This window comes from Pipistrellus kuhlii, unplaced genomic scaffold (assembly GCF_014108245.1).
Source record: "Pipistrellus kuhlii isolate mPipKuh1 unplaced genomic scaffold, mPipKuh1.p scaffold_m20_p_11, whole genome shotgun sequence".
NCBI lineage: Eukaryota > Metazoa > Chordata > Mammalia > Chiroptera > Vespertilionidae > Pipistrellus > Pipistrellus kuhlii.
In genome coordinates this window covers 29,213,731-29,230,322 of record NW_023425416.1, presented here as the reverse complement: position 1 = coordinate 29,230,322, position 16,592 = coordinate 29,213,731, and the positions used below count along the sequence as shown (strand labels likewise).

The following is a 16,592-nucleotide window of genomic DNA, read 5'->3' as shown; positions in this document are numbered from 1 at the left end:
TGGTAAGGCAAATTATGGTAATCCACAAAAAATAACTAAGATATATAAGAAATAGTATGATAAAAATAGAACTAATCAGAAGGAAAAGTAGGATTATTTATTAAATAAAAACACTATCCCAGGCACTTGGGATATATCAGTGCAGAAGCAAACGGAGGTAGCTGTTCTGGTAGTGTTTATATTCTAATACAGGGCAAGAGGCAATAGACAACTGATACAGTACATTAGCTCATGGAAAGTGGATTGGAGTAGAGGCAGGCGTGCATTTTAAATAATGAAGTAAGGAATTGCCTCGGTGAGAAGGTGGTGACTGGACAAAGACTTAAAGTAGGGAAGAAGCACATTCCAACAGATGGGAGAATTATGAATAGGAGAAGACCTCCGTAGGACATGTGCCTGGTACATTCAAAAACAGAGAGGAGGTTGGCATGACAGCACAAGCAGGCAAAGGGCGAATCCTATGAAATAAGGTCAGAGAGGTAATGAGGGATATAGGGGTTTTGTAGGCCACTCTAAAAATTTAGTGGAAGGTTGCTTTTTTCCCCTCCTGCCCCAATCAATATCAGGTGAAGAACAAGAGTTAGAGGGGAAAGACCAGACAGTCTAGAAAGAACAGGGATAGGGATGACTTTAAGAGCAGTGTCCTTCAGAAGGCAGCAAGAAACTGGAGAAAGGATCGGGTTGGTAAGTAGAAGAGGCTCCTTCTTTGGAAGGAGTGTGCTGGAGCCCGCTCAGGAGAGCTTTCTGCCAGCCTCTTAGCAATTTTGCTTTCAGTGACTTCACATTGGTGGCTTAAAAGCATTTGCACTGAAAAATGACAAACACCACCAATCCAGGCAATCTTTTTCCTAAAGTATTGGCTTAGCTGCCTGTAAATGACTCTTTCTCAAAGACTGTGGATAACAAGGAGAAGAATCTGGCTGTACCCTCACATATGTACTGCAGTGAGGGGAAGAAAGATAAAGGCCCCAATGACCCAGAACCTCTTTTCTGTGAATTGAGTTGCTTGGAGAAAAAAATGACATGGGTCTAAAATAACTTCTCAGGTGGAGACTAAGCCTAGCCTTGCATGAATATGTAGTAAACAAGAGAAATGTTACGTAAATGTGAGGTGAGTCAACTTGGAATAAACCACAAAGGCTAAAGCTGCATACATTTTCATTTGTTTAGAATCAGAAAAATAAACTGACTAAGACATAGGATAGGATGCCAGTCTTTGAAGAAAAAGGTTACAAGAAGCCGAAACCGGTTTGGCTCAGTGGTAGAGCGTTGGTCTGCGGACTGAAAGGTCCCAGGTTCAATTCCGGTCAAGGGCATGTATGTTGGTTGTGGGCACATGCCCGGTAGGGGGTGTGCAAGAGGCAGCTGGTCGATGTTTCTCTCTCATAAACGTTTCTAGCTCTCTAGCTCTCTCCCTTCCTCTCTGTGAAAAATCAATAAAATATATTAAAAAGATTAAAAAAAAAGGTTACAAGAAAGAAAAAGAGTTTAAGGTCATGGGGAAAGGCATACTCTGGGATCAAGGACAGAGGAATAGTGAAGCAAGAGGAGTCTCATAGCTTAAGTAAAATAGTAATGTGGCAAAAAAACAAACAAAAAAAAAAAACCCACATTAACTCCTAGTTATGCCTAACCATTACTTCTATTGTAGTCTTCAAAAGATAATTTTCTGGGTGAAAAATAATTTTTATTTTCTTTCCTAGACAAGATAACTTTAGAGAGCATTTCTCTGATGTTACCCACAGTGCTCCTTAGCTGCCTGGATGCTCTTGAGTGAGTTCTTTTGACTTGGCAGTCAGCTCCTAAGCCACAGGCACTTTCTGGATGCCTTCAGCTAAGTGGAAACTTTGAAAGGTCTGTAGTTGTTGAAACAAGATGAAATTCTTTCAGGTTTGTGTTGTAGGACACTTAAGAACTTGGATTTGGCTTCACAGGATGGATATACATAAAATAAAGATCAAGTGTTCAGGAGGTTAAATTTCAGGAAAGCCCTCTTGGATGCAAGTTAAAGGCGGGGTATAAAACGAAAACAAAAGTAGCCCCAGTTGGCGAGGTCATTTGATTTCACTCCGCACTGCACTCAAGACTGCTGCTCTCTTTCTGCACACTGAAACAGGTTAGTTTTTCTCTTCTCATTCTGATGTGGATATGATTTTTTTTGAAAGCTCAAAAATTTTGTATATTTATGTAGAGGGAGTATTGATGCATAAAATTCTGAACATTTATGTATAAAGAAGAGCTATTTGAAAGCATTATTTTTTAAAACTTAAACACTTGAATATAGCAAGAAGAAAATATGTTATTTTAATACCATTATTGCCTATGAAATTTTATTAATGAGAAATAGGTTTTGTTATACCATTATTTTTACTTTTACAAACACTAATTTTTTTTGTTTTCCTGTAATAATTATATAGAGCTATCTAAATATGTTTCTATGCCATTGCCAGAGGATAGTTTCTGGAAATCATGTTCATTCCTACTCCTATTTATGCACATTTTTAATAAGATTAATGCTTATTTTAAAATAACCTTCCTTAATATCTTATATTATGTGGCCACATTGTTCCTTATCATCAGGTTCAAGATTTCTGTGATAAAAGAGAAGGAAAGAACAAAGTGCACGCTGTGTTAATCATTAATGAAAACTAGGGTAATTTTTCGGATTGGAACTTTTCAAATAACAGTAAGGATAAAAGTAGTCATTTTAAGTTGTTAAAAGTAGTTCTATTAAGTGATAGCTCTCTTCAGGGGGGCCTTCTTCACTTTGCTTTATCATCCCCAAAAGGCAGCAAGCATAACAACATGCTTTTGAAAATGTACCATAAGTTGTCACACTGTTCTGAAAGTAAGATGTTCATGATTCTGTGAGAATATTTTGGATTCTTCTAAGGACAAAACTAACCAAAGGGAGACAGACAGGGTAAGAAAAAGCAAAACAAAACTGAGCACTTTAACAAACACACTGAAGGACATTATTAAATACGTTTTAAAGATTGAGAATTCTGCATAAGTTTATCTTACTATTGCTGCATATTAATAGCCAAAGTAGTAAAGTAACAGTGGTGAGGCAGGACAATAACAGCTTTATATCTGATGGTAGAACATGCATTTGACAGATGTTTACTGAGCAACTAGTGTGTGCCAGACACTCTGTAAGGTATTAATTACAATGGTAGGGAACTTAGTACATAGAAGAAAATGTAATTGGATGGGGTTAGTTTTTTGGGAGATTTGTCTATATAGCATCTGGATCAGGAAAGTCTTCTGGGGAGGTAACATCCAAGGGAAAATGAGCAGGAATTGGCCCCCCAAGGGAAGGGCAGGAAATACTACATGAGATAAAGGAGCAGAATGAGTACATGTGCTATAGCATGGCATGTGCCTGTGGATGAAAATTAGTTTTAGGGATATACTCCAATGTGGCTTCCACTAAAGGATTTCAAAGAATGCTAGATTCAGGCTCACACATGTTATCTCTTCTCTTCTTTAGTAAGAGAACAAAGTATATGCTAGATAAAAAAGGTTTCCTTGCAAGCAACATTAAAATGAATATCCTGTGTTCTTTTTTTGCCATTTAGATTGCAGCCATGGCTTTGGAGCACAATGAATCGGCAGATTACTATTATGAGGAAAGTGAGATAAATGGCACCCATGACTACAGTCAGTATGAAGTGGTGTGTGTAAAAGAGGAGGTCAGAAATTTTGCCAAAGTTTTCCTGCCTGCCTTCTTCACAGTCGCTTTCATCATTGGAGTTGCAGGTAACTCCACCGTAGTGGCGATTTATGCCTATTACAAGAAGCAGAGGACCAAAACAGATGTGTACATCCTGAATTTGGCAGTGGCAGATTTGCTCCTCCTATTCACTCTGCCTTTTTGGGCAGTTAATGCAGTTCATGGGTGGGTTTTAGGGAAATTCATGTGCAAGGTCACTTCGGCCTTGTACACAGTCAACTTTGTCTCTGGGATGCAGTTTTTGGCTTGTATCAGCCTAGACAGATGTTGGGCAGTAACTAAAGCCCCAAGTCACTCAGGAGTGGGAAGACCATGCCGGCTCATCTGTTTCTGTGTCTGGATGGCCGCTATCTTGCTGAGCATACCTCAGCTGGTTTTTTATACTGTAAATCACAAGGCTAGGTGTGTTCCCATTTTCCCATATCACCTAAAAACTTCACTGAAAGCATGGATTCAAATGCTGGAGATCTGCATTGGATTTGTGATACCCTTTCTTATTATGGGAGTGTGCTACTTTATCACAGCAAGGACACTCATCAAGATGCCGAACATTAAGAAATCTCGACCCCTCAAAGTTCTGCTCGCAGTGGTTCTCGTTTTCATTGCCACTCAGCTGCCTTATAACATTGTCAAGTTCTGCCAAGCCATAGACATCATCTACTCCCTGATCACCAACTGCGACATGAGCAAGCGCATGGATGTCGCCATCCAGGTCACAGAGAGCATCGCGCTCTTTCACAGCTGCCTCAACCCAGTCCTGTACGTTTTCATGGGATCCTCTTTTAAAAACTACATCATGAAAGTGGCCAAGAAATACGGGACCTGGAGAAGACAAAGACAGAATGTGGAGGAGGTTCCTTTCGATTCTGAAGTCCCTACAGAGCCAACCAGTACATTCAGCATTTAAATGTAAAACTGCTGCTTTGATACACATGAGTGATGCTTCGCCCTCAGCTAAAACATCTGCATTATTCTGAAATTCAAATCTCAAGACACTGTGGTTGAAACTTATTACAAAGAAGAGGTTGGGATGAAGAAGGGGGGAGGGTAGAAACCAAGAAGAGGAAACACAATAATCAATGCATAAAACAAGAAAATTAAAATGAACAATATTGGAAAACAGTAACAACAGGCATAAGTAATAAAAACATTTTGCTATGTTAGGCCATCTAAAACATTAATAAAGAGGCTTATATTAAGGGGCATTTGTAATTATTTTAAATCATATAAGAATGATTTCCCTGCATGATTTTAATACTTGATTAGCTACACAACAAAATATAATCTATCCTTTTTCCTGTTTCTTAATTTGTAAGTGATTTCATAATAACCAACAACAACAAAAGTACTTAAAAAGCATTTCTGGCTCTTTTAATACATCCCTGCTAAGTTTCTAAACACATAATTTGCTTCCATATGTCATCTTTCTTTAGTAATAAACTTGTTATCCCATTAGATTTATCATGTATGAAATAATCTTCAATCATACCTGATTATTATAATGTTATTTTTATGACTTTTTAAGGGTTCATCCATTTATGTGAGTCTTTACTGGGAGTTGATAATGTATTTTTCTATGTGTAAAGATTCTTATTTTTCACTTATACACTTGTATTTTTAAGCAATGAAAATATGTAGCACAATAAATTATTTTTAATAACGTACACTTTCTCTTTAAAGATAATAATATATAAATTATTATAGTCCATGTGATATGTCTCTATTAAAATTTAATTTTGGTAGAAAATGGTCAAAAATATTGTACACCAATATGAAGGTTATTTTTCACAAACTATACAAAAAAAAGATGCTTTCTGCACTTAATATAAGCACCACCTAATTAAGATGTTATTTTAAAGTTACTTTTCTTTTTATCATCCATTTATATATTTGGAAATGGTAAGGTAGAATTTAAAGAACTGTGATCAGAAAACCAATCACTATGTTCAAATTCTTTTAGCACAGCATTGAGCACAAAGGGTCAGTCTGAATACTCACCACTGCTCCACCATTTTTTGCCATTGACTACATAGCTGTCTCCATCTCGTTGGATGCTGCATTCAATATTTGTGGCATCACTGGATGCTACATCTGGCTCTATAAATAAGCAAAGGCTGAATTTACAGGAAGGCAGATACCATTGGTTTACGAAGGGAGTTAGATAAGGAAATGTGAACTCTCTGAGGACAGAGAGCATCTTTATTTTTTTCATTTTCCTATCCTTTCCCCTTCCCACCCTGGTTCCCCATAACCCGCAAAGAGCAGGTACTCAATACAGGTGCATTGGAAGAAGGAATTAAGGAAGTATTTAGGACAGTGGGGATCTGCACTCTGAATTGTGTTCTTGGCTTCCTCACTGATACCCGATTTCAGATAAAACGCAATTCTTTTTCCAGTCATCAAAAGTAGATTAAGAGTACTGTTCTTGCCACAACGGAAGTCTATAGTAAATATTTGCAAGCCAGATTTCCTTACCATGCAGTTTACTATCTTAAACAATTTGCCTTGCAAATTCCATCAGGAATGCTTTCACTGACTTATTTATTTTGCATTCTATAAAGCCTCCCAACACTTCCTGTCTGCACAAGGTTTTCCATGAAACCCTTACACGGCTGCTGTACTGCACGGCATTTCGGAAGTCACAGGCCAGCACTCACAGTTACCTGCCCTTGGTCATGCATGCCCTTTTCAATGGGTCCTTCAGATACTTCTCATGTTATGTTTCCAAAATTAGAGACTCAGTTCCTTTAGAAAGGGGGCTGTCTACTCTACTTATTTTGTAACCTCAAATTAGTGCTCTGTAGCTAACACATCATACTGCAGATGTTCAATAAATGCCTCTTTACTGATTTAAATGGAGATCAGTTTTGCTATTATAAATGTATGCAAGGTTATAGAAGACAAAAGAAATCTGACCAAAATTATGACCAGATGAAGTTTAGTTTAATTCTAAACTCAATTATGAAATGTGTTGGTCCCTTCAAGAGTTCTTAATGTGTTTCCTATGTACAAATGGTACCAAACTATTTTTATTAACATGCTTCTAGCTTTATTCCACACCACCCCATGATTATAAATTGAGCAATATGACCAGCATTGGTGAAAGTTCTATTTTTCCAGATTTATGCAGTGTAAAGTATTTTGTAAGCATCAATATAAAATGACCATAAAGAGGAATATTCCATACACAAGAGCAAAAACGATCTTAAATATCCACAAAAGGTAATTTTAGAAATGCAAGTCAAAAGATTATGAAACTAGGTTTTCTCTGCTGTGTATGCCTATAGATTACCAGAAAACATCACCTGGTGTCTGGCCTAAGGGGAGGGTAATTTTATTCTGCACATTTCTACATTTCCAAATTTAAAACTGGATATTCACATTTATGACCACAGGCAAATTTACCCAAAACACAGAGCCACACCCCACATTCTTCAGCTCATCCATAACCCGGGGGCGGGGGTGGGTGTGGGGGGCTGGTTGCACAGAGCACAGTGATCTGCTTTTACCTGTCATACAGAAGCAGGAGGCAATGGTCCCTTGAAGAAGAGGCTCAAGCCACTGCTGCTTCTGTTTTTCACTTCCATACAGGTGGAGCAGCTCCATGTTCCCTGTGTCTACAGGGAACAAGAAAAGCCTTTATTTCTAATTTAAAAATTTACTAATATGAAATCCAAACTTTATGTGGACAATGCAGACATGCATAGTTTTAAAGCATATGTTTACTAACATTTTGCAGAATAGTGAATATAATTTTGAAGCATAATAGTGAATATAATCCTCAATGAAGATGTGCCATAAGTAGTTACAAGTACTTGGCATTCCGTGCATATTTATTCAGCTTGTTGTGGATCACAGACACTTGTCTTCTCGTCTCTGTGAAGCCTGGCTCTCATGAGGTCTAACTCAATTAGAATGGCTGAAAACAATCTGCTGGCCTAACCTTTGCCTGGTACGTATCTTGCAAATATGCTCTGCCAAAAGTGATTGCAACACTGCTGGCAAACAAGAGACACTAGTACCTCAAACACACCCTGTTTGTTCCTTCCAGGCCTCCTCTCAAGTGAAATTGCACCCATCATTCCTGACTAAATTCTGCTTCTGAGCCACGTGCATTGTGAAGACTCTCTGCTTCCTCAATCAGAAATATCTCCTGATCTCAGTAATTAATTGTCTCTTTACTGCTGACATTGCTCTGACTTTTGTACACCCCATACCATCTAGAAAAGTACCAGTCATATCTAAAAAATGCTAACCACAGGATCCCTGCTCTGGGGAGAAAGTAATAGTAGATAACATCAAAGATGCTCTCCAACCCTCCGAGGGAACTGTTCAGTACATGATAACACTATTTAGTATCACTCTATTAAAAAAAAAAAAAAAAGCTTCACATTTGCCATCAAGCAAAATGTTCTAGATGCCTTTCTTTGATTTTCACTCCTATCAAATTTCTAAAAATTATTTCTAAAACCGTTTCTTTGAATACTGATTTCTTATAAGATTTTAAAGATTTTTCAACATTACCTCTTATAATGACTTTAAAGATAATCATTAAGATGCCTATGAAATTGAGTTAAGTCTAAGATAAGTCTCTCAAAATATGTTTGTCCTCTGTTTAGACACTCCTAATGAAGCCAAAGTTATGTTAAAAATGAAAGACTTTTAGGTTAACAAACTGAAAATTCTTTTTGACTGAGGGAAAATTGAGTTCTGAGTTGGAATTAATGTAGCTCAGTGTTTTCTTTGCTTATTTTCAATCCAGTGTTTCTCTTATAGTTCAAATGAGGTAAATATTAGATATAAACTCTCCAAAAATTACTGTTCATTCTGAGAAGCTGGCAAAACGAAGCTATCACTTATGGGTTGGGAAAAGAGCCTACATAAATTACTTCTACAAATCCCTCCTCCAAACCAGCCCAATGCCCTCTGAGTTATCCAATAATAACTTTATAATTAAAATTGCTAGTTTCAACATTCAAAAATACAATATTGTATGACTTATTGAAGGGCAAAAAACAAAAAAAAAGAAAAATTGGAAGATCCCATATGTTTCTCATAAGCTTTTATAACTACTTGGGAAATAATTCTGGTAGCTTGAGTAGAAATTAATCTTTTACACCTAAGAAACCTCCCAAAGTATTTAACTGGCATCAATTACATTCCATTTCTTTCTGCTTTGGAAATATTCCAAAACACAACGCCCAACCCCTTGATGAGGCTGTATCTCCACAGCAAAAAGAAAATGTCTGGTTTTCTACTTATGATTTGACACATCTTGTTTGCTGAGTAGAGTTGTTGATCATACTTGGATCAAAGAAAATGTATTTCCCTGGCCAATTAAAAATTTCAGCAGTTTGGTGATATCCTTTAGACCACATGTGTCAAACACAAGGCCCGCGGGCCAAATCCGTCCCGCCAGGCCTTGCAATGTGGCCCGCACCGCGCTGTCATCACTGCACTCCGCTGCGTTTCCATCACAATGACAGTTTATGACTGTTCAGTAAACCATTCGGCCTGCGATTTAGGCTGGATTTTAGATTTTGGCCCCTTCTCTGATTGAGTTCGACACCCCTACTTTAGACAGTACAACTGATAGACTCATGAAATTTTAATACTAAAAAATGTCCATGACCATCTAGTGAAAATTAAGTTCACAGGAGAAATAGTGCAGAGTTGCATCTGCAAAGGATGTCTTCTATAGCATTATTTTTCATATTATGACCCATTAGTGTGTTTTGAAATCATTTTAATGGAATATGGGCAACAATGTATAAATACTAAGATAAATCAAAACAGAGTACATTAGATTAGACTCAGAGAAAAATATCTGAGTGCATTGCATGTAGTAGTTTTATGAAGCCTTTTTTCAATAACATATCAGTATCTCTTCCTCTCCTCCCCACCCACTCCCATCCATTTATCAATGAAGACACATACAACTACATATGCTACATATTAGGTCATGATATAAAATATGTTTCTTACTATTGAATAGCAGTAAAAGGTTTTAAACAAAAGACTACCAGTTCTTTTTCACAAAATTAAGCCACCTATCTAGCATGATGTAATAGCTTCATACAAATGAGATTAATCTTTAAAAACTTTGTGAATATATTTCTGTACTTTAACAATAGCTTTATTATTAGATTAAAATGTGTAACAATAATTTGAAAAATCAGGGTTTTGAAGAAGGAAAACCTTCAACAGAAGTCCATGAACTATCTCAATTATTTCAAAAATGAGAGTCAAAAAACAGGGAGGGAACACTTTGCTAAAACACCAGACTGTTTTCTCTCAAATATCCAATCTGTCTCTTTTGGCACGTACACCTTCATGAACTCTTTTTGGGAGAGCGTTAGCACAAGAGCCAGACAATAAACACAAAAGGCCATACCTAGGCCTAACTTGTTTAGGAACACTATAGGCTATCATACCATCCTCCTCCTCCTATGAGTCAAATGCTAGCTCTTGACTAGTGGCATGAGAATAACTTGTTTTAATAAACAGAAAAGGCATTCCAAGGGTCTACCCTAAACCTACAGAACCACAATCTCCAGGGATGGAGCCTGTGAATCTGGGTTTTTTTAAGTTCCTTATGTGGTTCTTCTGCAAAACACCTTCTACAGATTACATTCTATATTATCTTTTTAAAGAAAAGTTGGCCTCCTTCCCTCAGCCTTTCAATTTTCATGCCAAAGTCCTTAGCAGCATCCCTGACTCCACCATTTATACCCCATATCCAATCAGGAAATCCTCTTGGCTCTGCCTTCAAATTATATTTAGAATCTTTCCACTCTTTATCCCTTCCACTGCTAGTACGCTAGAACAAATCATCTCTCAGTAGGATTATTTCAACAGACTCCCTGCTTCTCTCCTTTCCTCCTTTTAATTCTCAAAATAGCAGCCAAAGCGATCCTTTTAAAACCTAAGTTACATCTTGTCACTGCTCTACTCAAATCCCCAATGGCTTCCCATTTCACTGTTATAAACCCTTATCTTCTCTATCAGCCCAACATATAAATAAGGCCCTTTTCTCTCTGATATCTTCTACTATTCTTCGTCCAGCCATACTAGCCTCCTTGGCTACTCCTGGCACACACCAATCATGCTATGGCCCTACGGCCTGTGCATATTCTGTTCCCTCTGCTAAGAAAACTCTTCCCCAGACATCAGCATGGCTACCTCGCTCACCTTTATCAAATGTCCTTTTTTACATGAGGCCTAGCCCAACCATTCTGTTTTAAATTGTAATCCATATTCCTTGTCCCTGAGCATTCCAGAGCTCCCCTATTACAGAGATTTCCCCCCCCTAAAGCACTTTTTATCTTCAAACTTACTACATAACTTTTTTTATTTACTATACTTATTATTTTTGCATCCCTCCATTAGAATATCAGCTCCACGAGGGCAGGGATCTTTATTTTATCCCTTGGTATATTTCAAGGATCTAGAACAGGGCTTGGCATATAGTATATAATAAATAATTGGTGCATAAATGGAAAGATAGTGAGGCTAACCAAAAGATGTGGAACTCTATTCATTCCAATAGCCATAGAAGTGTCCAATATCCAGTCAAGAAACTGCAGTCCAATCCTTTTCATAGAAGATTCTATTCACTAATATTCTTAATGTCATGATATTTAACAAGAGAGTAATCCACTGAGAACATTAGATCCATTTTTTAATATTTAAATCAAAATAAATAAAAGTAAAATTCTGGATAAATTTATAAATCAATGACTTCTTGCAGGAAAACTTCCTTGTCATAAAACAGAGAAATTACCAACACTGCTCAAAACATCTGCAGAAGTCTGCTCTTAAATAATGTAGTAACCTGGTGCTTGGCAGTTAAAGACATCTGGAGCGAAAAAGCACTTTCCGGTTTCTTCAGCAATCAGGGCATAGTCAACCTGGCTGAGGCCGCTGACAGCTGGCAGGAACAAGTTCCAGAGGCCATCTGCTTTGGCTATTTCCTGTTGAGGAGATGGATATGCCAGAGTGATCATAATTTGCCATGACCAAAAATAGGTGTTTTTTAAAAATATGTTAGTATTGCCGAAACTGGTTTGGCTCAATGGATAGAGCGTCGGCTTGGGGACTGAAAGGTCCCGGGTTCGATTCCAGTCAAGGGCATGTACCTTGGTTGCGGGCATATCCCCAGTAGGGTGGTGTGCAAGAGGCAGCTGATCGATGACTCTCTCCCATCTATGTTTCTAACTCTCTATCTCTCTCCCTTCCTCTCTGTACAAAATCAATAAAATATATATTTTAAAAAAATCAATAAATGTTAAAAAATAAATAAATAAATAAATAAAAATATGTTAGTATTTATCTTTTTGACATTTAAAAACATATATCTTATTTCATTGTATCCTAGTGTGCAAAAAACAAGTAGTTACTAATTCATTATGAATCAATCATTTAACTATTAAATGACTTTTCTTCCCCTTCCTTGGATTTGGCTGAAAATTTAAATTTATTTAAATTTTGAATCAAAATCTTCTTATTGAATCATAGCTATTTTAAAAGATTCCATGATTGAGTATAATTATGCCAAATAATTATTTTTTTTGCATTGTGATTTCTAACATGTATTGCTCTTAGGATTTGAAAACATGAAATTAAGTCCATGTAAGATAAATGTCTTGCCTGGACTTCAGTCTCAATTTAGTGACAGGTGGCAGTGAGTAGTGTTGATGATACTTTTTCTTTGAACACCATATACCAAATATACAACACTATGCAACCTAATTTGTATATTACTGGTGCTATTTTTAATTTCCTTTAAAATGTTATTGATATAATTATCCGCTACGTATATAATAGCAATAGCAACAACAAAGGTCTTAAAAAACATCTGCATGTAAATTTTCCAATATTAAAGGTTTGCTTTTTTTCCTTACCTTGAGTTTATCAATCACTAAAGGTTTTTTCCACTGGTCTACTGAGTTTTCCTTTTGGGCATAAAACTCAATTACCTCCTTAAAGTAATGAAAAGAAAAAGTTAATTAGCTAAAGTTAATACAAAGTAAATAATGCCACAAACTGTTACTATCTATAGGGAACATATTTAGGTGAAGCAGCTTTTTCAGCTGCAGTTAAATCAGTGATATTTCTAAATCCAGAAACAGAAGTATAAAATATTCTAGAATCTTGCTGCTCACAAATTATGCTCCCTTAATAGTAGATAATAGATTCCCAAAAAGTTACACCAAAGTCTGAATGCTTCATTCAGCAATATGGCACCCTAAATGGTCATAGAGACCCCCTCCAGGGTAGTACAACTAAAAATATCAGATAAAATACTTAAAATAATGTTAAAAATACATTTAGTAATGCACAGCTGTGCTGGGAGGAAATTAAGAAAACACCTCAGAGGCCAGGAATAAAGCCTGACTCTTTGAGAGTGAGCACTAGAGCCACGTTTGTCTGGGGGATATTGGCTGATCCACGTTAGTCTGGGCCGTATTGGTTTTATTTTTTTTAAATCCTTACCTGAGGATATTTTTTCCATTGATTTTTAGAGAGAGAGAAAGGGAGAGGGGAGAGACATAGTGAAAGAAACATCATGTGAGAGAGACATGTTGATTGGTTGTGTCTGGACAAGGGCTGGGGATTGAGCCTGCAACTGAGGTACATGCTCTTGACCGGAATCCAGCCCAATACCCCTCAGTCTGTGGGCTGACCCTCTATCCACTGAGCAAAACTGCCTAGGCTGAGCCTTAGTTTTTAATGAGCCATGTAGACAGGGGTCAGGATAAAAGCCAAATGTCCCAAACAAAGATCATCTCTTCCTGTCACCAAAGCAAGGGTACCTCAGGGGTAAAACCTAAGTGAAAAAAACACACCCACTCCTCAGACGTAAATCATGGGGAATAAACCATATATAAGATGGAATAGAAAAAAAAGAAACATTTCTAGCCTGAAGCCTGTCTTCAACCAAGTTTGGGATTTGAATTCAGAGACCCATGGAGCCCTAAAATCTCAAGCTGAAATGAAGTTTAGAGTGTTCCTGGTGACTGTGCTTGCAAGGAGCTGGCAGAATCAAAAGCAAATCCTCTCTGGAGGAATGCTGTAAACAAAACCTTAAATAATCCCAGCCGATAAAATTCCATCTCAAAGAACGTGAGTTTAAAATGAAAAATTACTAAACACTCAAAGAAAATAAGCCACTATTGGCAAGAATTAGCAAAAACAATAGTTCAACAAAACAGAAACACACTCCCAAAGACTATAGATAGAAGAATGATCTAAGGTATAAAATATTTGTGTCTAAAAATTTCAAGAATAAAGGAAGGAATTAAAAATATGACAAAGGATTTTCAAAATAGGTCAGACAAATTTGGAAAAGAACTGAATGCATTTTGAGGAAAAGCAAAACCATAGTCCTTAAACTTGAAAACTCATGGCAGTGGTTCTCAAACTTTGGTGGGTTTCAGAATCACTTGGGGAACTTGGTAAAAATACAGGGGTATAGGCCTGTCTTACTTCAGTGAGCCTGGTGCTTCTATACTCTTTAGTATTTTTTCAGGCAACTGTGACAATCCAGTTTTTGAAAGCCATTGCTCTATGGACTGCTGGAAAGTAAGATTAGATACAGCTGAAAAGACAAATCAAAAGAGGGGCCTGAGGAAATTTTTCCTTTCTTGAAGTATAGAAATTCAGTAGAAGGAAAATATGAGTGGTTAAAGGATATGATGAACACGGAAGTCTCACATAAGTCTAATTCTAGTACTAGATGAAGAGAATGAGGAGATGAAATGTTGTAAAAATTATGTCTAAGACGTTTTCAGAACTGATAAGATACCAATCCTGCCGAAACCGGTTTGGCTCAATGGATAGAGCGTCGGCTTGGGGACTGAAAGGTCCCGGGTTCGATTCCGGTCAAGGGCATGTACCTTGGTTGCGGGCATATCCCCAGTAGGGGGTGTGCAAGAGGCAGCTGATCGATGACTCTCTCTCATCAATGTTTCTAACTCTCTATCCCTCTCTCTTCCTCTCTGTACAAAATTAATAAAATATATATTAAAAAAAAAAAAAAGATACCAATCCTCAAATTCAGAAAGCACAGTGAAGCCAGAGCACCATTAAGCTGCAGAACATCAAAGTTAAAAGAAAGGCTCATAAAGAAGGACAATTACAGATAATTAAACAATTAAGACAATTACAGATAATTAAACAATTAAGACTGAGAGCTGACTTCCCAGAGCAACAAATGAAGATAGATATCAGTGGGATATCATCATCAATTGCTGAGAGAAAATAACTGACAATCTAGAATTCTATATCTAATAAAATGGTCTTTCAAGAATTAGGGCAAAAAAAAAGGCATTAGAATGAAAGAAACAGGGAGATAGATACAGAGGTATAGATAAAGATAGAGAGAAGAGATGAATATAAAATAGTTCTTCCCTTTCCTGGGAAAAAAAGAAAAAGAAGGAAAAAAGAAAGGCAAAAGCTTATCAGAAGATTCTCATTAAAGGAACTTCATCCTAGAAAAAACATCTGAGTTGCAAGAAGGAATAAATAGTAAATGAAGTGATAATTACATGGGTAATAGACACATAAAGCAGTAACAGTAATCTCTAGTTTGTGCAACTAAAATTTTGGAGTCTAATGTCATTCTTCAATATTTTTCTATCATAGCATCTACCTATTTTCTACAACTGGGCTAGTAGAATTACTTCCCTGGAATAATGGCTATGAACATTGTCAAAAGTCAGTATTACAAAATTATTTTCTAAAATTTTCCCACCAACTTATAATCATACTAGTAGCCCTTTGCATGAATCCATGGACCAGTAGCTCTCTGCAGGGCCTGGCCACTCCATGCCCGCTACCCAGAGGCTCTCCATGGCCCAGAGGCTCACCCGCGGCTGGGTGCAGAATGCTTGCCTCGTTGCTGGGGCAACAAAGCAAGCATTCCACCAGGCCACTCATGCTGCCCACTCTCAGCGATGGCCCTCCCCGGAACTGGGGGACTCCACCAGGGCTGAGAGCACTGGGCACCACCATCTTGTGGCTATGGGCGTCACCATCTTTGTGATGGAGTGATGGTTAATTTGCATGTTACCCTTTTATTAGATAGGATAAGTAATACACTACAATGTTCCTTTAATTATAATGCGGTCAATCTAGAACAGTGATTTTCAACTGGTGTGCTGTAAGAATTTTTAAAACATGTGACAATCCAGTTTTTAGTCAGGGGTACTGGCCTCTTTTCCCTTTTAGGGGTGTCGAACTCAATCAGAGAAGGGGCCAAAATCTAAAATCCAGCCTAAATCGCAGGCCGAATGGTTTACTGAACAGTCATAAACTGTCATTGTGATGGAAACGCAGCGGAGTGCAGTGATGACAGCGCGGTGCGGGCCACATTGCAAGGCCTGGCGGGACGGATTTGGCCCGCGGGCCTTGTGTTTGACACATGTGCCTTAGATTGTCAAATAAGGAAATGACAACACCTGTGCAAGGTAGACATGCAAATTCATGAAGTGTTCCATATTGAAAAAAAAAGAAAAAAGAAAAGACAACAGCCAATACAACAATAGTCATCTGATGTAAATAAATAAAAAATTATACCTTTTTTTTGGGGGTCAGATAGGCAAGAAGTATATTTTTGTGTATGGAGAATATTATTAATTAGTTTATGTGTGTCATGAGGTGAAAAGACTGAAAATCACTGGTCTAGAGTAATGCTATATTTAGTGAAAATGTCAAGTAGACACAGGATGGCTCTATCAAAGGCACCAGTATGAATAGCTCTTGCTATTTCTGTCAGGAAGTCAGTTAAATTTCCTGTTTAGGGTTGTTTATTATTTCCATCCCTCATATTGCTATAGAAATAGCCAATGCTATT

The 16,592-nt window shown here is 37.4% G+C and overlaps 2 protein-coding genes across 4 annotated transcripts in view; one reads left to right on the top strand and one right to left on the bottom strand.

Moving 5' to 3' along the window:
• ACAD11 (acyl-CoA dehydrogenase family member 11) overlaps positions 1 to 16,592 on the bottom strand; it is a 59,281-nt gene that overhangs the window by 18,869 nt on the left and 23,820 nt on the right. For both annotated transcript variants that reach the window (XM_045579285.1, XM_036431468.2), the window contains exons 10-13: positions 12,640 to 12,717; positions 11,571 to 11,709; positions 7,246 to 7,353; positions 5,735 to 5,833 (exon numbers count right to left, since the gene is read on the bottom strand). In XM_045579285.1, the coding sequence (XP_045435241.1) occupies positions 5,735 to 5,833; positions 7,246 to 7,353; positions 11,571 to 11,709; positions 12,640 to 12,717 (424 nt within the window). The remainder of the gene's footprint in view (positions 1 to 5,734; positions 5,834 to 7,245; positions 7,354 to 11,570; positions 11,710 to 12,639; positions 12,718 to 16,592) is intronic.
• ACKR4 (atypical chemokine receptor 4) lies at positions 1,750 to 5,079 on the top strand. Of its 2 annotated transcripts, none has more exons than XM_036431474.1 (2): positions 1,750 to 1,773; positions 3,582 to 5,079. In XM_036431474.1, the coding sequence occupies exon 2, from the start codon at positions 3,591 to 3,593 to the stop codon at positions 4,641 to 4,643; it is 1,053 nt and encodes a 350-aa protein (XP_036287367.1). In that variant the 5' UTR covers positions 1,750 to 1,773; positions 3,582 to 3,590; the 3' UTR covers positions 4,644 to 5,079. The 2 variants fall into 2 exon arrangements, with proteins under 2 accessions (XP_036287367.1, XP_036287366.1); XM_036431473.2 differs by lacking the exon at positions 1,750 to 1,773 and adding an exon at positions 1,859 to 2,116.